This window comes from Anopheles stephensi, chromosome 2 (genome assembly GCF_013141755.1).
Source record: "Anopheles stephensi strain Indian chromosome 2, UCI_ANSTEP_V1.0, whole genome shotgun sequence".
In the NCBI taxonomy this organism is placed as follows: domain Eukaryota; kingdom Metazoa; phylum Arthropoda; class Insecta; order Diptera; family Culicidae; genus Anopheles; species Anopheles stephensi.
Genome location: NC_050202.1, coordinates 36,921,261 through 36,942,220, shown reverse-complemented (window position 1 = coordinate 36,942,220; position 20,960 = coordinate 36,921,261). Strand labels below are relative to the sequence as shown.

Sequence of the window (20,960 nt, the reverse complement as noted above, 5' to 3'; positions counted from 1 at the left end):
GAGGGCCACGAGTCGAGTATCGATTACGAGGTCCAGATGATGTGATAGATTAAGCTTGATGAACACACTTTCCATTACAACGTGTCATGGTACAGGATGGAACTTGAGGGATGCATCATAAGATCTCACTCCACTTAATCAAACGAATTATCTCACATCACATTCAGCACATCGACATGTTTTGGTCCATGGTAGATAAAACCCTTTCGACTACGACATGTCATGGTAGAGGAAGCTTGGAAGAAGAGACCTCTCTCAACTACGACATGTTTAGAGACTTCTTAGACGACGAACCCCATTCGACGAGGCAAATTAAACACCTTTCCCGGCCAGCCACAATAACGCACTCCTGATGGCACACCAACCGAATAACGCACTCCTTTTAAACACGCATTTTACCCACTTCTCTTGTGGGGAGAAACTCGTTGTTCTTTTCAACGCCTGGTGGCGCGCATTTCCCGTATTTTTAGATGCTTCTCTCTGGAGCGACGCGTTTCTTGACTTCGTTGCTTATAAGTTATTCAACGCAGTAGCGATCATTCAAAGAACTTCTCCATCAACCTCAAAAGATCGTCGTCTTCAACTGATAATCTGCTTCCCAACTGAGCTCCATCTCCGACCAACAAGAACGCCAAGGAGCTAAAAGTGTTTGGGTGAAATTCGCGACCCTCTACTTCAACCGTTTCGGAATGGTACTCCCGACTCCAGCACAACACACCGACGAAATAATGCTCACATCATCTGCAACAGTTTATTTCTCGTGTCCTTCTTTTGCACCGCACGTACGCGTTCGCTCACGGTTTATAGGTTCTTTTTTCTGTTTCCGCAAGAACAATTTGCTCTTTAAATCATTCACAAAACTTTGGTTATGCATAAAAGATAAATATCATAGGCGCATGCACGCCAGGTGTGTTCGGGTTTGTGTTTGTTTTCCTGTCCGGTTTCCGGGTTTGACTCTGCCTAACATTCCCATGTACGAAACCGCGGCGCTAGTGATCTTAGCGATGCGTGTTTCATGCATGGTGATGCGTAATGTGTAGAATAAATATATCGAGCCGTCTGATCTGTCTGTCCTTCGTGTATAATTTATTACTCTCTTGTATGAACTACCTAATTACGGATGCCGCTAGGATCAATATGTATACATATATGTGTACATGCTGCTTACGAGCATCACACGTGTTTGCGCTGCCTTTGATAACTCAACTCTACTCAGTGTCATTGGATTTGGAGCATCTCCGAATTATAATCCTACACATATACACGTCATGCATAGAAGTACACGGTAAACGAAGAGGTGACGAAACATAGGTGTCCACAAATTATACCATTTCATCTTTTTTACATTAAAACAACTAACCGTTTAGAATTTTAGTTGGACACACTGTCCTCGGTTTGTGGCAGCATTCATCTACTGCGCCGATCGCAATAGCCGCTCGTTCCAGGCAACGGTAGATTGAACAATAAATAGCCTTTTTCTGTCCTTGTGTCAAATAAATTATATTTTTCCCCGTTACTTTGGAAGATTTTTGGTAATAATAGGTTGTTCACACTGCTACCGGTGCTTCGCGTGTGCTATTCTAATGCAAGCGCTGCTTGATGATCGCTTGATCGGTCGTTAAAAGAAGCTTGCTAGTAGAGAACGATCGCTTGAATTGAAATATTGTTCAAATGAAAAAGTTTGCAACCATTCGCTGTATGTTTCTGAAACCTGACGGTTAGTTTTAGGTAACATTGACCACGTCGTTTTTTTTTGTTGCTTTTTCGTTAATGGCTCTCAACGTAAACATATTTAAACGGGCGCAAACTCCAAACATGATCGTATCATGTGGAATACACAACTTCTCGGTATATGACAACGTAATATGATAGTTTAGAATGGTTCACTAGTTGAAACTGCACACAGAAGACACACTCAAACACACAATCACAAAAACAATTCAAAACTTAATAAAAAAGAAAAAAACAATGGATCCGATTCTAGCTCAGCTTCAAAACCCTATAACAACAGATTCTTGCATCTTTTTCACAGACATCAAGATTGAATTGAAGTTGTCGGACAAGCGAGAATGTTATTGGATGCTTAGTGACACATTAAAACATACGATGCACAAAATAGTCTTAAAAGGTGCTAACAGACAAACACGCACACACACACACACACACAAAGTCCGTCCTTCCTCCGTTAGGGGGTAAGTAGTGTGGTTAAATGACAAAAAAAAGGTTTGAAGGTAACAACGTTTGAGTTTCAATGACAGTTTTCATAACGGCACTCCTTAACGTCCCTTGTTCGTTCCTTAGCAACAAACAACTCAGCATTGACGCACAGCATTGCTATAAGCAAGTGTTTTGCTCTGTTTTTCGTTCTCTCTCTCTCTCTCTCTCTCTCTCTCTCTCTCTCTCTCTCTCTCTCTCTCTCTCTCTCTTTCCGGACCGAAAGAAGTTGTTGTGTTTATAGAGCACTAGGTAAATTTTGATCCTGATATCCACGAACGTATAGTGGTATGTCAAACATGTACATCAATATACCAACACTCGCAAAAATCGGATAATCAGTGTGGATATGACCTATATTATATCACAATTTTACTGACTTCGCCACTACACGCTAAGCTACATCAACAGCCAATATAATCTTTGTGTTCCTGTATCCTTTCGTATTTCTTTTGGTATGCTTTGCTCTGCTTGTTGTTGTCATTTATGTATTATAATTCTGCTCCAAAGATCGAGCACAATCTGTGGTTAGTAAGGCAGAGATAGCGCGCGCGAGTGAGAGACAGGCTGCTACGTCTGAAGACTCTATCGAACGTAGCAAGACAAAACGAAACAAAAATTGAGTATTTGTTTGTCAGTTCCAGCTCCAGCCAATCCTACCAAGCGGAACTGAGAAAGGATTACAAAAAAAAAGCGAATGAACTTTAAATGTTGTACTCTTGACAGCACTTGGAGCAATAAAAGTTAGTATTGATACTGCCATAGAATTTGCACCCTTCCGTGCGGCAAAGCTGATTTTTGCCATAGTGACTGCTGGTTACGATTGGTGGTGGTGCCGTTTGGTGTCCGCTACCCCCACCCACCCCAGCACCGAGCGAGGACGAGGACGACGATGACGAAAAGGGATGCATGGAGCGTATGGCTTCGTTCACACCGGTAGCCGCTATTCCATTGTGGCAGTTTGCAAACTGGCCACCATCCGGGCCCGGACTGCTCGATACGGGGGGCAGATTCACCACACACAATGCTCGCTCGGTACGGGTGTAAGGTGTGCTCGAACTGTGGGGGGTACCGCTCTGTCCACTGCCGCCCGGTGAGTATACGGACGCAACAATGCCACTCGAGCTGGAAGTGGTAGAGCCGGATGATGATGGACCCGCAGGTGGTTTGGCACTGGTAGAATATTCCATGCACGCCGCGGTAGCCACGTGCGGCTGGTGCTGGTGCTGTTGATGGTGTAACGGTTTGCTCATTTCTTCTCCTCTATGATAGTGGGGCTGGTGTTGCTGCTGCTGCTGCTGCGGCTGCTGGTGATGGTGGTGGTGATGATGATGATGATGGTGAAGCTGTTGCGGTTGAGAATTCTGTCTGACAAACCCCACTGCCGCCGCATGTGGCACCTGTTCCGGTACACTTTGCCTGTAGCCAGAGCCCGCCAGTGAGTGGATGTCGTCCGGTTTGGTATCGTTGTAGAACGTCGATCGCGACAGATAGAGTGTTTGATCGAGATCGTTCAAGCGTCTCGCCGACGGTAGCTTTTGTATTCGATCGTGCGCGTCCATGTCAGCTTCAGCGTAAAACTTTGACTTTCCCGTCCCGTAGCGAGGGGTGTAATCCGTCGGGTCGACGTTACATTTCGTGTTGGATGACTCTCGCTTGCATTGCATTTCATAGCAATCTAGGCACATGTAACTGGTTGCCGCTGTACCGTAGTTGAGACACCCGGCATTGATACAGTTCACGGGCGGCCCTCCGTCCAGCTCGGACAGTTCCGGCACACCTGCATCACCCGTGTAGTCAATCTCGTGGTGCAGCTGTCCTACCTCAGCCACGTACTTGGTGAGACGCTCGATTTCCTTCCGATCGCGCAACTTCTCCGCCTCCAGGTACCGCTCCTGGGCGCACTCGAGATAGTTCTTGATCATCTCCTCCTGGTACTCGTGGCGGCGCGATTTTAACTGTGCGCACAAAATCCGAAACCGCGGATACTCGTTCCGGAAGTTGCTCTTATCGCTGCTGTAGTGTGACTTTTTACCATTGGCTCCACCGGTGCTGCTACCGCTGTGACTGCTTTTGCTACCGATGCGTGTAATCGAGCCGATGTTTTTGCGCAGCTTGCGGCTCATCGATTTTCCGATGCTGCCAAACTGTTTGGCAACACTTTGCAGCTGTTTGGCCGCTTTGCTTTTCCCTCCAGCGTCTTTTCCACTGCTACCGGCCGGGAGCGATTGGTTGGAAGCCGTCATGGAAGCGATTGTTCCTCCAGCAACTGGAGTTGCGGTCGTCGTTGTCGTCGCCGCCACTACCGTCGAGGATGCAGCTGCTGCTGCTGGTGCTGCGCTAGTGACCGCTACCGGCGTCGTACTAATGTTATGATTGTAATTTTCGTCCGATGTGAACACTATTTCTCCTTCGGCAATTTTCTTCTCATACTCATCGTCGGAGTAATCGTCGTAGTAGATCTCATCGTCCGGACTCTCGAGGCCGGTTGCATGCACTATGTCGAGATATTCCTTCAACAGCGCTATGTGCTCACGGTCCGTCAGTATCCAGTTTCCGTCGCTACCGTCGTACTCGCTCCAGTTGAAATCTTTCCCCGGATCAATACAAAACTGTATCGGAAGCAGCTGATTGGTTTCGTCCACCAGCGGTATTAGCGCCGGCGGACTATCGCTACCCGCCTCCATTGCTACTAGCGCCGAAAAGTGTGCCATGTCGTACGCCAGCAGCAACGGCGCACGGTGGCATTCGTTCGACGGTACCTCGAACGGCAAGTACACGCCACCGAACGGTATGGGTGAAAATGCTTCGCCATTAATGTCCCTCAGAAACACATCGGACACTACGATGATCGTGCGTCGCAGAATGTGCGCCAGCGCTAGCACATGAATCTCCTCCAGACTTTCGTACGTAGCACTTTCGCCCTCCCGATCGTTAATGAGCGCCGCCGAACCCGTCCCACCCGTTACAGCGTCAAAGTTTTTCTCGATCAACAGTGATCGACGACGGGACGGGCCTGTGCTTTTCGAATTGCGCCTCGGTTCGGGTGACGCGATGGCCACAATTTCTTCCCATTCCTTGGCCCACTCGCTTTCGCAGAACACAAACCCTGCCTGCTTGTTGACGCGCGTTTGCTGGAAGCGCCACCGCCGGTACAGCGCGTCCCGAAACTCTTCCTTCGACAGGATGTCGTGCAGCGTACGGCGCAGCGTCAAACGACGGTCGTGAAAGCCCCACATGGCCAGCGAGGCGGCGTGTAGCAGGCAGTTGCCATCGCCGGTAGTTGCCAGTGGCCACAATTTGCGGCAGGCGCCCGATTCATACCACCAGTTCAGCCGGTTCGTTGCTTCCAGCGAGTTGAGCGTAGAGTTTTCGATAAGATCTTTTTCGAGAAATTTGCTGCAAATAAACAAACCAAGCAAAGCATTGAGTACAAAATTCACATTTGCGCACAGCTCGACTTACCGGAAGTCGTCCGTATACTTCGTTAGGTCGGGCAGCGTGAACGTATAGTCCGGCGTATCGATAAAGTTCAAGTTTTTGTCATTCTGCTCGTGAATGTGAGCGTGAAAATCCATCTCAAACTCTTGTCTGGCACGCGACACCAGTGTCACATTTTCGGTGGCACGAGAAATTCCCCGCTCTAACTTTTTGCCTTTAGGATACGGAATGAAAAAGCGATCATAAAACGAAAGCATTAGCGTTAGCGTACACTTTCGAGGGCTTGGTACACGTAGAACGATAGAAGCATATTTAAACAGCGAAATACGAAATTGATTAATTTAGTTGGTAGACTTTATGTAAAATTTGCACTAAGATACTGATACGTAGCTTTCAGACACTTTTAACATTTTTTTTTAAATTAGACGTAAGAGACGTACAAGCAAGACGGTGAACGCAACGACGTTAAAGGTTAGAATCGTACAAGTAAAACACAAAAGGTGGAGAGAGTGGTGAAAAAATGTGTTTAAAAAATCGTGAAACATACTATCGAAAATGTCAATTGAATCGGCTTTCTTGAGCATTGGCTTCAGCTGTACGGTCGGTGTGTGTAATGCGGAAGTGCTGTAGTTGACGCCACAGCTGCTGCTGCTGCTGCCGCTGATGCAGCTGTCCGGATGCGCATTCCCCAGCATCGGCATGCCCCCGGTGGCCGACGACCCGGAATGGTTAAAATGGTTAAACGGTGGTGGATTGCGATGCGACTTCACCGCGGACAGCGATGAGGTGGATAGCTTTACCGATGGAGATTGCATTTGCGCGGCGGTGGTCGTTATGTTATTGCTGCTATTGCTAATTATTCGGTTGCTTTCACCAAATGTGCCGTTCTTGTTGCAGATCACACTCCCGTTAGTGACGTATGAATATTGTGAATCATGAATGTGTTGCTGCACATGTAGCGGGTGGTGGTTGGGTTGGCGTTGAACTTTACTAAATGTACCCGCGGATAGCATCGATCGCGCCGCTGTTGCCGATGGCAGCATGGAAGGAGACGCCGATCCGTACAAATGTGGCGCCGATGTGGATGCGGATGATTGTGCTTTCATTAGATCTTCGTTTTCATTTTTCTTGTTGTTGAAATATTCCGTAGTCGAAGTATCTATCGAATGATATGTTGAATTACTAATTAATACAAATATCAAACTAGGTCACATCAGGACAGGTAACAAATCAATGGACAACAGCAAAAATGTGGATTGGATAAAAGCTTTTGCGGTCGGTTTAAACAAGCTGCAAAACGTTGCTTTTCCGTTTTTTTAGTAAGCAAGATGAAAGCTAACTAGGCGTTACATTGCATTAAGGTGTTTATAGAGATATGTACAGCATTTACAGAACGATCGTATGAGGAGTAAAGAATAAAATGCACCAAGTACTATAGTATCCGGGAAGATTGGTCGAAAACTAAAGGCCACGAGCCACGGCAAGAAACAGAAGACATTGCAACAACAACAACAACAACAAAAGAAGAGAAGAACACAAATCCCAAGTTTGATGAAGCGTCAACTGCACCGCCATGATAAAGAAGTGTATATCAACCAATATCTTAAAGGACATGAAGGGTTATAAATACCATTGTAATCGATTAGCGCTTTCTTCAAATCCCACTCCCAAGATTTTAAACAGCTGACGGCATCTTGTGTATTAGCTCCAGTATGCGTGATGAATTCCGTGACCAAGTGAGTCGTCTCCATGTTCATTGTTCCAACGATTTGCCTTTATCTCGCGCAAATATTCTGCACGACGGATTGCTATCGATTGATTAAGTTTACAGCGCGGCAGGCCGCAATTTACGACGTTCCGATTGTGGTCCGCTCCTCCGGCGCGGCTTACATTATTTGCTACGGTACGATACATCGACCAACCATATCTGACACCACCTGCTGTGGAGGGTTTTTTTTATGTTGTTGTTGTTTTGTTTGGTGTTCAAGTCAGTGCTACTATGATTTGAATGTAAATTTAAATTCTGTTCGTAGGTTTCACTATCCACAGGACGTAACACAACGTTCGTGATCGGATACGTATATGAAGATCGCCATGTAAGTGGCCGTCCACCAGTACATTTGCTCCTGTTTTTTAAGGTTTTACATAGACGTAATCGTTTTCAATTGCATAATCGCTCAGAATATTGTTTTGAAGCGATCAAAAATTCAATACTGATGCGAGAGAAACGGAACTGTCCCACCAGAGCGTTTTTTGGCAGTTTTAATGATGCAAATTCTGGTTAACATGTATAAAGGAAGTGTATGAGTGTAACGGCAGCTGATGTTTTGAATGGTGAAGTGAGTATGTTTGTCAGCACACATGAAAGGAGCTTGAAAAGAGATGAGAAAAGGTTACATGAAGAGATCATTAGTACTTTCTGTTTTAATGCTAATGTTAACACACACAGCAAGGTAAACATACGTTATATTAGTCACAGTGTTTTTACTGTACAGAAACGTAAATATAATGCATAAATAAACTTGAAACCGATTAAGTAAGGTTGAAAGTAAGTTGAAAAAGGTTGATCGTACATAATACTGAAGATATACAGTGTCCTACAATAAAACTGTTTCTAAATGGTTTATACACGGTTTAAACATTACTATACCTTGCACTAGCTAATCTCGCTACTACTAATAGTGCAAGTGGTATGTATAAGCTTAACAGAATAACAGATGCCCGCCAAAATCACTAATCCCATCAGAAAACGCAGCTCAGCTCCGTCGTCAGGTGTATCGCATATTAAACGTAATATTGTTCATATTTGGCTTTTTTCCATAGATGGTACAGCTTCGTTAGGATTTTATTGTGATTCTCAACCGTGCGTTGTTGGCTATGACTTGAATTAACCGAAGCTTTAAGCTGGAATAGTCAACGGGGACATGGATCATGTTGAGATCTGAACCATAAAGTGGGCGTTGCAAGACTCTTGTGGATATACTGATGCCTCTGTTTCTTTGCAATTTGCTTTATAAATCCTACACAGTCGAAACACAATGTGTTGTCTTTTATTGATGGACCTGTTCGCTGTTTATTTCTTTTGTATTGCATATAAACATTTCTACACAAGATCTTCCATGAGTCCTGTTTAGTCAAACGGTGATTTGAGTGTGCATCAAGTTAACTATTCTGGTACTGTTATCTCAACAAATAGCAAATAGCAAATTTTAGTTTCAGATGAAATGAGTTGCATTCAACGAGCAAGATTCAACATTAAGCATAAATAATATATCAATTCAATAATATATTGAATCCGCCACTGTAGAGAACGTAACGGAACGAGCATTGAAACCGATCTGAAGGTGTTAGCAACCGGTGTCGCTACCACAGAAACGTAGTTCACTAACGCAATGACATTGGGTGGTACGTATCGAGATGAAAGGTAAGGTGAATGCACTTGTCCGGTGCTCCGAGTTGCTCCACAGGTGCAATTAACTGCAGTTGGATAAATGTTTCTATTCGATTGGTTCAGGAATATATCCGGATAGACTATATCGTTGTTATGGGGATTGGTAATATAGCTGATGTATCTTTTTCTGCGGCCTACTGAGTATATTTTTGCTGTACCGTATCGTATCCAGCTACATCCAGCCCCACTGTTTACGAAGTGTTTCAACTTTTTCGTCAACGCATAACACACAGGGAATGTGCGATGTGCAGACACAAAAGCAATGCCTTACGTCTCCCACACAATGCAACATGTAACACCGATTCAACAATCGTTTTGAGGCCAATGGAGTAGAGCTTCCAAGCGGCAATAAAGCATCCATCATCAGTTGGTGTGTTCAATCACAAAGTTCAAGGTAAGCGATGGACGCGAATGCTACACTCGCGTAAAATAGAAACAGAATCTTTAGATAACTAATCCACGGTACGATAATTCAGTGCTCAGCAATCACACCAAACTTACTTTCATTCTCAAATAATAACACTTTTCATTCACCAATCTGCTGAGTGTACTGCAGTATTTGTGTTTTGTTGTTGTTTATATTAAGTGCCATCGTTCTCTTTTTTTTTCTTTGTCAAACACTACTTCTCACGCTCAGCCAACCTCAAGGACGGGGAAGAATCGGTACATTATGGTTACATTACGCGTTGTTTCCCCTTTTAGAAATTTGCCATGCCTTCAAATGTTTCCTTCGAATGCGCACCGTTCTGCTATGCTGCAGGCAGGCAGCACACATTATCTATTTCCGATATCACTTCCGTTCCGTTTTACACCCGAAACGTTCGCTACAGGTTCCCGACCTTACTCAGTGTGCAAATAAATCCGACCGTCGGTGCTGCCATATTCTATCGGAAAACATGAATCATCTCTCGCACATATTACGCGTTTTGTCTGCCTCTCGGACGAGGAATTTCGTTTACCTTGGGTTATATATTTGTGACCGCTAGTCCGATTTTCCACTTGTTTTCAGATACGATAAATCGTCGAGACACAACATAAATAACAAAAAGACGGCTTCACTTCTTTACCCGATTCACTTGCTATTATGGACGCCACCAATATTCGGTCAGTCAACCATTCGACCGACACAATAATCTATTTCACCCCGAACAACGAATTACTATGGACGATTACAAAACTGCTTAATTTGGAATCGCACTGCACACATTCCGTAGGAAAACTTTGTGTGCGTTTTTTTCTCTCTCACTGCCTGCAAGGGATGTGAATCAGATGGCCATGAAATCGAGCAACAAGAATGCAGCCCCCTACAGACGGCAGCACTAGCAAAGTGATAAAGTCCTTTGGGATATTTGCTGTGACTTCTGTTTGCAAAGTACATTGTGGTATTTGCAACAAAAACTCAAAATTTTTTCAATGCTGAACGCAAAATACAGAAATCGAAGGACCAAGGATGTGTTTAATAAAATCGTTTCAATTGTGTACAGTGTACAGGGAGCTTTAGAGAAGCATTCACAGCCATCTTCACTTCAGGTCAACCTGGTACTATAAACAGGCTACGCTTCAAGTTGGATTCGGTTGATCGGACGAAGCCCGCTTGAAAGCGAAAAACCTGCGGCGAAATGCAGTTCCCGCTGTCAAAACAGTAAAATGATCGCGATTTAGTTTTTTTTCCCCACTGTTGTCGCTTGTTACCTCCGATTGTTACGCAGCTACTGTATGCCGTCCTAGCAATTGCATCTAAAAAGGGCAATAGAACGGGATTGTGGCCAGAACCCTTTTTCTATGTTGGTCCGACAATGTTCAACGCTGAGCAGTGGTAGTGTTTGGAGTCTAACCTGAACCGTGGTAGAACCGTGTATGTGTTCGTCGTAGCAATCACACGCATCAGCGCTATCCTGCGTCCCAAAATTTACGAAACGCTGATACGAAAAAGGAAAAGAAAACTGTGTGATTTCATCGAGCCAAACAAACCGTACACCGTAGTGTTGTGTGCATCAACGAACAAAGTTTGCTCGCCGGATCATCTCTTCCCCGAAGGGTGTTGTTTCCTGGCCCCGTTCCCAACTCCAGTTCTATCATTGAACGACGCACGACGGGGCGTTTCCGACTGGATTCGGAAGAAAGCTCAACCCACCAACCTAGCTCTGGCCACTGGTACGATATGATGGTTCCATTTCGACGCAAGAAAACAAACAAACAGTTTCCAGTAAAAGTGTGCACCTTTGATTCGGAGCTTGAGTTTCACCTTGAGGTAAGCTGCCAGTTGCTACCGAGCGTGCTCCGAGTTTGCTAATGTGCGCGTATATGTCGTTTTTCTTTTTGTTCACAGCACCGTGCAACAGGTAGATACTTGTTCGATCTCATTTGCCGAACGATCGGGCTGCGTGAAACATGGTACTTTGGGCTGCAGTTCGAAGATTCTAAAGGGAATCTTTCGTGGCTGAAGATGGATAAAAAGGTGCAGGATCAGAGCGTACACATGACAAACGGCAGCTGTATGTTCATATTCTTGGCCAAGTTTTTTCCCGAAAACGTGGCCGAAGAACTGGTCCAGGAAGTAACGCAGCATCTGTTCTTTCTGCAAATTAAGCAAGCGATACTGTCGATGGACGTTTACTGCCCTCCGGAAGCATCCGTACTGCTCGCCTCGTATGCCGTTCAAGCTAAGGTAACTTTGATGAATGGTTTAGGCGATAAGCTGGCTGATGGATTGCTTCGATCTGTATCATTTGTTTAGTACGGCGATTATGACGAAGCCGTGTGCAAACCGGGAATGTTGATCAGTGAAAATCTGTTACCGCAACGAGTGATCGATCAGTACCAAATGACACCGCAAATGTGGGAGGAACGCATCAAAACGTGGTACGCCGATCATCGGGGCATGTCCAGAGATGAGGCAGAAATGGAATATCTTAAGATAGCACAAGATCTGGACATGTTCGGTGTTAACTACTTCCCCATTACGGTATGTAGTTGTGATGGTTTTTGTACGGGAAAAAGCGGAAAACCATTATCAATCTCTCGTTTTGCTTGCTTTTCGTTTGCAGAATAAGAAAAACACCGAAGTGTGGCTGGGAGTGACGGCGCTAGGATTAAACATATACAACAAGGAGAACAAGCTTCTACCAGTGACGACCTTCCAATGGAACGAGATTTTACACATCAGCTTCGACGATCGAAAGTTTGTGGTCAAAACGAACGACAGCAAAAACCCCAAGCCTGTGATATTCTACTCGCAAAAGCTGCGCATCAACAAACTGATACTGGATCTGTGCGTGGGAAACCACGATCTGTACATGAAGCGGCGCAAACCAGACACGATGGAAATTCAGCAAATGAAAGCTCAAGCGAAGGAGGAGAAGCAGCGAAGGCAAGTCGAGCGGAATAAGCTAACACGCGAAAAGCAGCTGCGTGAGGCGGCCGAGCGAGAAAAGGCTGCAATGGAGCAGCGGCTAATGCAGCTGCAGGAGGAAATGCGGGCGGCCAACGAAGCTTTGGTAGCTTGGACATTTGTCAATTTCTTTCACCGTGCATGGGCAGAAAACTAATTTTCTACTCTTATTACCATTTTTGGCTGTGTTTGTGTTTGTTTTTAGCATCGAAGCGAGGAGGCTGCAGAACTGCTGGCGGAAAAGAATCGGCTCGCCGAGGAGGAGGCAATGCTGCTGTCGCACAAGGCACAGGAGGTGGAACAGGAGATTAACCGGATGCGTATGACGGCACGCAAAACGGAGGAGGAAAAAATGTACCTGGAACGAAAGACACAAGAGGCCGAAATGCTCACCGCGCACATGATGGAGGAATCACGCAAGCGAGCACTGGAGGCCGATAAGCTAAAGAACGAGCTCATCCATGCACGGGTGGCGGAAAAGGAGGCGAAGGAAAAGCTGCTGAACTTTCTAAGCCGAACGTCCACCGAATCGATACTCATCACACCCTCGTCATCACCGGAATCTCCAATGCATGAAATGCATTCCTACGATCTCTTGGCCGATGGTGATATGGAGCAGCTTTCGCTAGAAATCGAAAAAGAACGGTAAGCGCCAAACGTCCGATGCGTAATGTAATGTATTGTACAATGTTTTCGTTCTGCGTTTGTAGGGTTGAATATTTGGCCAAATCGAAACAGGTGCAGAATCAGCTGAAGGAGCTACGCTCCGAGATCGAACAGCTAAAGATTGGTGAGAATCAATGTCCACTGGATGATATCAATGCCGAGCAGTTGCGGCTAGGTGAGACAAAATATTCCACCCTGAAAAAGGTTAAGTCCGGTTCAACAAAAGCACGAGTAGCATTTTTTGAAGAACTGTAAGTTGTGTTTAATCTCTGTACTACACCCTTGTTTCGTTTTTAGTTTTGAGTTGGTTGAGCGTACGCTTTTCTTTTCTTCCCCCTTCATTGCTTCTTTCCACTTATGCTGTTCGTGAGCATACAGCACAAAGGTTCAGCAAACTAGAGCCATGTATGCATTACGCTGCTGAACGTGATTCCTACACATTTTTGAACAAAATAAGTAGCAGAATCCGTTCACTTTCTCCAAATTCACTCAAAGTGTTCAGTGCATTACCAATTTGCTGTATGCATTTCGGAACAGACGGATTAGAAAGAAGCTTTGATAGTGGTTAGCAGCTACAAAAAAAGGCATTGAAATGTCGTTTGCTTCTGTTTTCATTTTTAGAGTTGAAAACTGAATAGTGCATTAAATTACACTGTGTATTACAGTCGCTGGCCATCTAAAGTCCATAGTTTTTTTTTTTATATAGTTTTGCTTAATGTTCTCCGTTCTGTAAAATACTGCGTACTCAATTCCTTTACACACTATCATTTACATAGTATTTGCAACGTACGTTACAGTGGAAAATTGCAGTATATAGTTTGATAAAATAATGTCTTTAGTGAAACCGTAGATTGGTGTGTATTATAATTTATATGCGAGATTTCAGAGAACCCCCATCACACTATGAATAGCTCATCCGTACTAGACGTTGTTTTATATTTTATATTAATATATCATACATCTATTATATGTCAACATCTCTAGCGTAGTATCAAACCCGTTGTCATCCGCTTCCATTATTCGAGCATTGTGTAGCGTGTATAATAAAGTGAATTGATTCATCTTCGGTTATGTTTCTGCTCATTTTTGCGTTGTACCACATACTTCCACCCATTTGGTTTCGTCATTGGTTCGGAGTTATTTGTGTTGGGGTGTTTCGTGTGTGAGTGTTTCGTTATTATACATTTATCCATTTGGAAATTATGGTTTATGTATGTGGTTAAGGACACAACATTACATTTGGTTGCTATTGGTTCATTACGTTTTATTCATCTCTCGATGGTGTGGCACAAACTTCTTTTGTTCAAACTACATAATCCGTTGTGTTACGGGGCTGTGGAAACTCAGCGACTGGCCATTTCATTCGTTTTATGTTGCGCTGCAATTGTTCATGTGTTATAAGAGACATAGCTGTTGGTTGTTGGGTTACATGTTGTTTTATTCACAAAACACTGAACGAGTTTGTTGGTAAAATGGAAATGAAACTCTGATGCACCATATTCTGTAAATTACAGGGAGCCGGAAGAATCGATAGTATAGAGGGAAGTATATATGCGAGACTGATGCATTAATTTCTCGCCACCATCACCAGCCATCTCAGGAATGACAACTATTGTAAACGGTGCCTTATGAAAATTTCGAACATATCAAATTGTTGTGAAAAGCAACAAACAGAAAAAAGAAATCCAACAAACCCCGCCAAAAAGTGTGCAAATCAATGATGATAGAAGCCTTATGATGAGCTACTTCGAGAGACTGCCAGTTGCCTACCGAAAGAGAGAAGGTATCGCAAATGTGGAAGCAATTGTTTGAACATAAACCATGTTTAATTGCGTTGACAATAAATAATTTGAATGTTATTACTACTAGCGGCTAGATTACTACTTATTTTTAATTTATAAACTGCAGCAGCAGCAATGAACACTTCAGTCCATTTTGTGGAGCTACGATTACAATTGGGGTGGTTTTAGTGTCTTCCCATGGCTATTGTCCGTGGCGCAAATTGTACAACTAACATATAAAACATATTTCATTTTTTTTTAAACTAGCAGATTGAAGCATTCACAATTCGATGGTAATATGTTTTGCAAACAATTGTATCCAGACAGCAATACGGCCAGGCCGTTCCTTATGAATAAAAAAAATTGTATCGAGACCACCGAGGAACACCGTCAAGGCCCAATAGTGCCAGCAAACTATGGGAAAAGATATAGCAATTTTATTCACCGGTATGTATACAGTGTTTCACAATATTTCGCACAATCTCCCTGGGAACGTGTTCCAACCTAAAGATAAGTAATGGCCAACCGAAAGCAGCAACCGCCTTTCGGGACATTATTTCCCGCGACAGCGCTTCACTACCGCTGACCACGTTTTATCGGGCCAGGAGTTGGTGTGTACAAGCGTGCACAATGTGCGAATCCGTTGCACCGTTTGCACTGCACTGTAAACTAAGGGAGTATCAGCTGGTCATAACATGAAAAAATGCACGCGTGACAGCAGTGAAATTTAACCACATTTCGTGTACGGCAGCCAGTGTGTTTGCGACCGCTACTTGGATAAGGGGATTTGCTCCTGTGAACCTGTGAAGTCGACTGTCGATAAAACTTTGGTGATCATCCCACGAGCCTCGAACGACCAAAATGCCGCTGAAAGCCGTGTGCGTTCTTAATGGAGAAGTAAAGGGAACGATTTTCTTCGAACAGAGCGTAAGTACTGTGTGCGCCGGGCGATGTAGAGGCCGCGATTGGCCGCGATTCGTAGATAAGCAAGTACGAGCTACCCAAGCCAAGCCGCGGCCATAGTACTGCAAGCAGGGGGGTCGTTCCCGGAAATCGATCGCTATTTTATGTAATCTCGCTTTAGATGTGTACAATGTGCGGCTGGCTGGTTGGTGGTAGCGCAACCTGTGTGTAGCTTAACAAATGCATGCGGAAGAAATCCTGTGATCGGAGCAACCGTATGTCCCTAACTTCGTACCGATTGCATAGAAAAGAAGAAGAAAAAGAAAGGCAAACAAAAACCGCAAAGTCATGACTGCTGGTTCCACTTGTTTTATCATTGATTATTCAAGACGCCATTACGGTGAAGTTCATGCTCTTAAGAATAACAACAAGCACAATAATAACAATTGCACCTTATCGGTACGCTGCTCGCCTCTGTGTGTGCGCGACTGTGCCGATAAGTGCTAGGGAGCCATCCATTCAATCGCATTAATTTGATTCATCCCATTTGTGTACATGTAGGCGGAATCGGACCCGGTCAAAGTGACCGGCTCGGTCACCGGGCTGAAAGCGGGCGACCATGGATTCCACATCCACGAGTTCGGAGACAACACCAACGGTTGCATGTCCACGGGCGCTCACTTCAACCCGCACGGCAAAACACACGGTGCCCCGGATGCGGACGAGCGCCATGCCGGTGACATGGGCAACATCGTAGCGGACGCCAGCGGTGAAGCGAAGGTGGACTTGGTCGCGAGCCAGATTGCGCTGAGTGGACCGATGAACGTAGTGGGCCGCTCGCTGGTAGTTCATGCCGATCCGGACGATCTCGGGCTGGGAGGGCACGAGCTGAGCAAAACCACTGGCAATGCTGGAGCACGTTTGGCTTGCGGTGTGATTGGACTGTGCAAGATTTAACCGGCCATGCTCTGCCATTCGACGATCAACGCTATTCGCGCCCTGTGTTAGGCGGAAGGGAAAACGGCCAATAGCAAACGGTAACAACCACCACCCCGTACACATTTGTATTTATGGCCGCCATCAGCGTGGAAGAGTTGATGTAAAATTATTGTTAATTCCGTTGCTAAGAAGGGAACAGGTCTACTACTGCTATCACTACTACTACAGGTACATTTTGTTGTTAATAAATGTCTGAAAACAAAGCTGCTACATGTTTGAGTGTGTTACTAAAAGCTCGCCAAGCCAAACCTTTTGTCCCCCTTCCTCTTTTTTTTTTGTTCCCTTTTCCACATTGGATGTAACTCGGGGAGAGTTCCGGTTTCCCGTTTTTTTTTCTTTCTCCGATTCCAGGGATCGTCCGTCGCTATTACGGGCGCGGTAGAAGGTTTACGGCCGGGCAAGCACGGATTTCACATTCACGAGTTTGGCGATTTCTCGCGCGGGTGTCTTTCCACTGGGCCACACTACAACCCCGATGGAAACGATCATGGGGCACCGGATGACTGCAATTCCCATGCTGGCGATCTTGGCAACATAATGGCGTACAGCACCGGGCTGGCAAAAGTACAAATCGCAGCCCGGAAGATAACGCTTGCAGGCGACCGAAGCATCATCGGCCGGACGCTCTCCATTACCGAGTTCGAGGATGATCTGGGCCGTGGTAGGCACGACTACAGCAAAACGACGGGAAACTCGGGTAACTGCATTGCGTGCGCCATCATTGGGGTCGCTCGGGAAGAATACTTTGCCGAGCGGCTGCATCTGACCACGGATGAATGATTTCATTCAGTAGCGTTATATAGCAAAATTCTATCGAATGTAATGCATCCCTTCGGTACCACAAGCAAACAATTCACGGCTGTGTATTTATTTTTGCTTATTTTATTGTCTACAGGTGTTACGATTCCATAAAATCAAATAACATTTCCATCCCTCCACCCGAAGTGGAACTAGTTGGCAGCGGATCAGAGGAAGAATTTCCCATCGATACGATGGGACGGAGTTTGTTTACCTGTCTTCCGGGACTGTTGTCGGGACTGTAGACCTCGGCATGCTTCATTGTACTGAGGTGCGGCGGTGGTTCAATTGTTACTTGCGAAACTCCACTTAGACCGTCGTTGCCCTCAGCCTTGGGTACCGTCACCGGTGGGCTACTTTTTGTTTCATCGCTAGTTTTCGCACTGCGCTGTATAAAACTGACCATCTTTTGTACTTTATCGTTGCTGGGAACAGTGGTCGGCTGTTGGTGCCGTACTGTTGGGGCTGCTGTTTCCGTCATTGTGTTCAGCTTGCTCACCAACTCCAGTGGTTTTAATTTTTTACTTTTCACCAACAATTTCGCTTGCTTCAGCGTCCCGTTTGAGCTAACATCCAGCGGGAAAGGTTTGACTAGGTTCCGCTCCCTCTGTTTGCCCGCATTTGTTCTTGTTTGACTGTACGCTGCTTGCGGAACCCGTTTTATCCTTACTCGGGTGGGCGATATGTGTTCAACGACGAGACTATCTTTCGCCGGACTCTTTGGCTTCTTGCAAACTCTAGCATCACCAGGTTTCTCGAATTTTTTGAGACATTTCTCCAGCTTACGGCCACTACTGTTACTACCACTGCTACTTCTACTACCACTGCTAGATTGTGTGACGGATTTGCACGGTAAATTTTGATTTACTGTGACGGTAGAAATGGGTTTTGTAGAAACTTCTTTAGTTTCCACCGGTTTCGCCACATTTGGAACGGGGTTCGATGCCCCAGGAAAAAGATCTTCCAGTAGTTCAATAAGTCCAGCATTGAAATCGTCCGCGGGATCAATGGTACGCGCGCTTTGGGCAAAGTTTAACTGAGGTGCTGTACATGGTTGTGTCGTGATGTTGTCGCCGGCAGCATCGCAGCTTAAGAAATCCACTCTGTTATCCACCGAAGCGAGGTGGTCAATGGAGTTTTCGCAAGTGTCGTAACTGGTGGAAAAGTCCTCTACGTAGTTCGTGTCGAAATCATGCTGTTGTGATACTGACTGCAGTTCTTCGTACCGGTATACGGAACACTCGTCAACGTTTTTGTACTTAAAGTCCCGAAAGGGATACATGCAATCGTACGCTTCACATTTGTATATGGCTTCACTTAGGTTAAGGAACAGATAGCGCACCATGTTTTGTTGATCTCGATCTAAGCACCGGGGGCACGGCACCACCTGTTCCTGTAATAAACGATAAGCAGACAAATGGATTAGCGTTTTGCAAGTGAATGGTTTGTTAGCAAACCGGCAATGCGGCCTTACGTTCGCAGGATCCTCCTCGATGTATATTTTACGAACCGGTGGTCTGTTAATATAGGATAGACCATCTTTAATTTGTTGGACGAGCACATCGAACGGGTTTCTCATATTTTCTGTCTGCATTATGATTAAATTTACACTCTTCTTCTCCTTCTTTCAGTGTGTGGTTTCTATCCTCCTATGGGACGTCTATCCCATAATCAGTATGATAGAGAGTGGGATAGAAGGACTGTTGCGTCTATTTCTCTTGCGTTTCAATTGTCATTTCGTTGTTTTTCCTTTTTTTTCTATTGGTTGTCACAGTGTTTATGTTGTGAGTTTTGTTTCTGTATTATATGTGTTTTGTTCAAGGGTACGGTTAGTATGATTTTTTGTCGGGGTTTTGTTTTATTTTTATGTTTTTTGTCGATCTGTGCATTTTTCTTTTTTTATGAGTTTGTGTTGTTCTTTTTTATTGTTTTGGTTTGCTGGTTTGTATTTCTATCCTGACTTAAAACTTTTTTTTATTATTGTGTTTGTCCTGTTTTGGAGGTTAAATTGTGGGTTATACTGATTTGTGTTCTATTGTGCTTGGTGTTCTATTGTGCCAAAATTAAAGAAATCGAACAATAGTGCTGCTTGAGGGCTGCTTAAGGAAAAAACGCACCAGCGCCGAACCTTGAGGCAAGTTAAAAAGAGCTTGGAACTTGATGGAACTATGAAGCTTTTCTACTTGCACTTGGAACTCGATGGAACTATGAGGCTTATTTCGGCGGTAGTACGTTACAAACAATATTTTATTTGTTTTATATAATTATTCATAAATGGGAAGTAAATAGTCCTGTTTACAGTATATTTTTTGCGTTTAAGAATAAACGAGCGCATATTCTTACTTGATAAAAGAACGGTAAAAGAGGGTTTTTTATATGTGCAGTAAACGTTTGACATTCCTGCCAAGCCAAGCGGTGAAGGTAAACATAATATTGTGCTGTAGCAATCTTGGTTGAATGAAATATTTCAAGCAACAGCATCCAATTTCGCGCTGTAGTTTCAAGTGCTGGTTCGGAATAAACAACAGTACTTTCCGAATCCTCAACCCGAAAATCCCGCTGCAGTACAGGTTAATGCCTTTTTCCTAGCACATCGATGCTAATTTATAATTGCACCTGCTCCTGTTATCAAAAAATGATGCATTCCAGAGAGTTTTTGGGATCCCATGAGTAAGGTTTCTTTCGTCGTCCGTGTTTTCTTGATGGTCCACTTGATTCGTTTTACAAAAGCCTTAAGCCGCTGTCGGTCACATTCGCTTCGTTCGTTCGCACATTCGTTTAAATCGTTTCGCGATCTAGGGACTGCAGCTAAAGTTCTCAATACCTCGATACGGAATAGCGCCGGGGTCTGTCAAACCCATATCACGGTCTTTCTGGTGGACGCATTAACGCTATCACCGCATTTTAGTTTGGGCCTGCCACGTCTCCTTCGTCTGGCGTGTTCGACGGCCTAGTAGGATTTTACGGATTGGGTCGTTCGGTGGCATTCTCATGGCATAACTAGCCTACCCCGAAGAATTTAGCACGCTGCACAATGGGGAGCGATCATCGACTGTTCAACTCGTAGTTCGTGGACTTGATTTTACGCGTAGCCTGATTTTCAGACCTGTGTACGGGGAGGTTGTCTAGATGGGATTTCATCTCCGTGTCTGCCATGTGCAGACTGACGCCGGTATCTCTTCGGCTTCACGTCCACCCATTTCCATACATACGGTGGCAAAAATCTGTCTGAGCAACGCTGCTAGGAGGAGTTGGGCAGAGTCCATGTTTCGGAATGCTGCTTGATAGATTTTTCGATTAACATAACGTTTTCGGA

At 44.8% G+C, this 20,960-nt stretch overlaps 5 protein-coding genes across 11 annotated transcripts; 3 read left to right on the top strand and 2 right to left on the bottom strand.

The window, feature by feature from the left end:
• Positions 1-726: 726 nt before the first annotated feature.
• On the bottom strand, positions 727-10,393 carry LOC118517645. Of its 5 annotated transcripts, XM_036063967.1 has the most exons (6): positions 10,066-10,393; positions 9,608-9,990; positions 7,286-8,026; positions 6,203-6,814; positions 5,680-5,869; positions 727-5,613 (listed from the first exon to the last, which is right to left on the bottom strand). In XM_036063967.1, the coding sequence occupies exons 3-6, from the start codon at positions 7,410-7,412 to the stop codon at positions 2,919-2,921; spliced, it is 3,624 nt and encodes a 1,207-aa protein (XP_035919860.1). In that variant the 5' UTR covers positions 7,413-8,026; positions 9,608-9,990; positions 10,066-10,393; the 3' UTR covers positions 727-2,918. The 5 variants fall into 5 exon arrangements, with proteins under 5 accessions (XP_035919860.1, XP_035919859.1, XP_035919861.1 ...); XM_036063966.1 differs by lacking the exon at positions 9,608-9,990; XM_036063968.1 differs by lacking the exon at positions 9,608-9,990 and having other exon boundaries at positions 10,174-10,393.
• A 334-nt stretch (positions 10,394-10,727) lies between these two features.
• Positions 10,728-15,031, top strand: LOC118517647 (moesin/ezrin/radixin homolog 2). Of its 3 annotated transcripts, none has more exons than XM_036063973.1 (7): positions 10,728-11,357; positions 11,436-11,774; positions 11,844-12,071; positions 12,154-12,603; positions 12,703-13,142; positions 13,208-13,414; positions 14,678-15,031. In XM_036063973.1, exons 1-7 carry the CDS (start codon positions 11,268-11,270, stop codon positions 14,700-14,702), a joined length of 1,779 nt encoding a protein of 592 aa, XP_035919866.1. In that variant the 5' UTR covers positions 10,728-11,267; the 3' UTR covers positions 14,703-15,031. The 3 variants fall into 3 exon arrangements, with proteins under 3 accessions (XP_035919866.1, XP_035919868.1, XP_035919867.1); XM_036063975.1 differs by having other exon boundaries at positions 10,741-11,357; positions 13,208-13,338; positions 14,678-15,022; XM_036063974.1 differs by having other exon boundaries at positions 10,781-11,357; positions 13,208-14,834.
• Positions 15,032-15,669: 638 nt separating this feature from the next.
• Positions 15,670-17,049, top strand: LOC118517652 (superoxide dismutase [Cu-Zn]-like). Its single transcript, XM_036063979.1, has 2 exons — positions 15,670-15,871; positions 16,409-17,049. The coding sequence occupies exons 1-2, from the start codon at positions 15,806-15,808 to the stop codon at positions 16,802-16,804; spliced, it is 462 nt and encodes a 153-aa protein (XP_035919872.1). The 5' UTR covers positions 15,670-15,805; the 3' UTR covers positions 16,805-17,049.
• On the top strand, positions 16,918-17,695 carry LOC118507932 (superoxide dismutase [Cu-Zn]-like). The gene is made up of 2 exons (XM_036047236.1): positions 16,918-16,932; positions 17,081-17,695. Exons 1-2 carry the CDS (start codon positions 16,918-16,920, stop codon positions 17,624-17,626), a joined length of 561 nt encoding a protein of 186 aa, XP_035903129.1. The 3' UTR covers positions 17,627-17,695.
• On the bottom strand, positions 17,683-19,376 carry LOC118517649. The gene is made up of 2 exons (XM_036063977.1): positions 19,119-19,376; positions 17,683-19,037 (listed from the first exon to the last, which is right to left on the bottom strand). The coding sequence occupies exons 1-2, from the start codon at positions 19,236-19,238 to the stop codon at positions 17,745-17,747; spliced, it is 1,413 nt and encodes a 470-aa protein (XP_035919870.1). The 5' UTR covers positions 19,239-19,376; the 3' UTR covers positions 17,683-17,744.
• Positions 19,377-20,960: the final 1,584 nt, after the last annotated feature.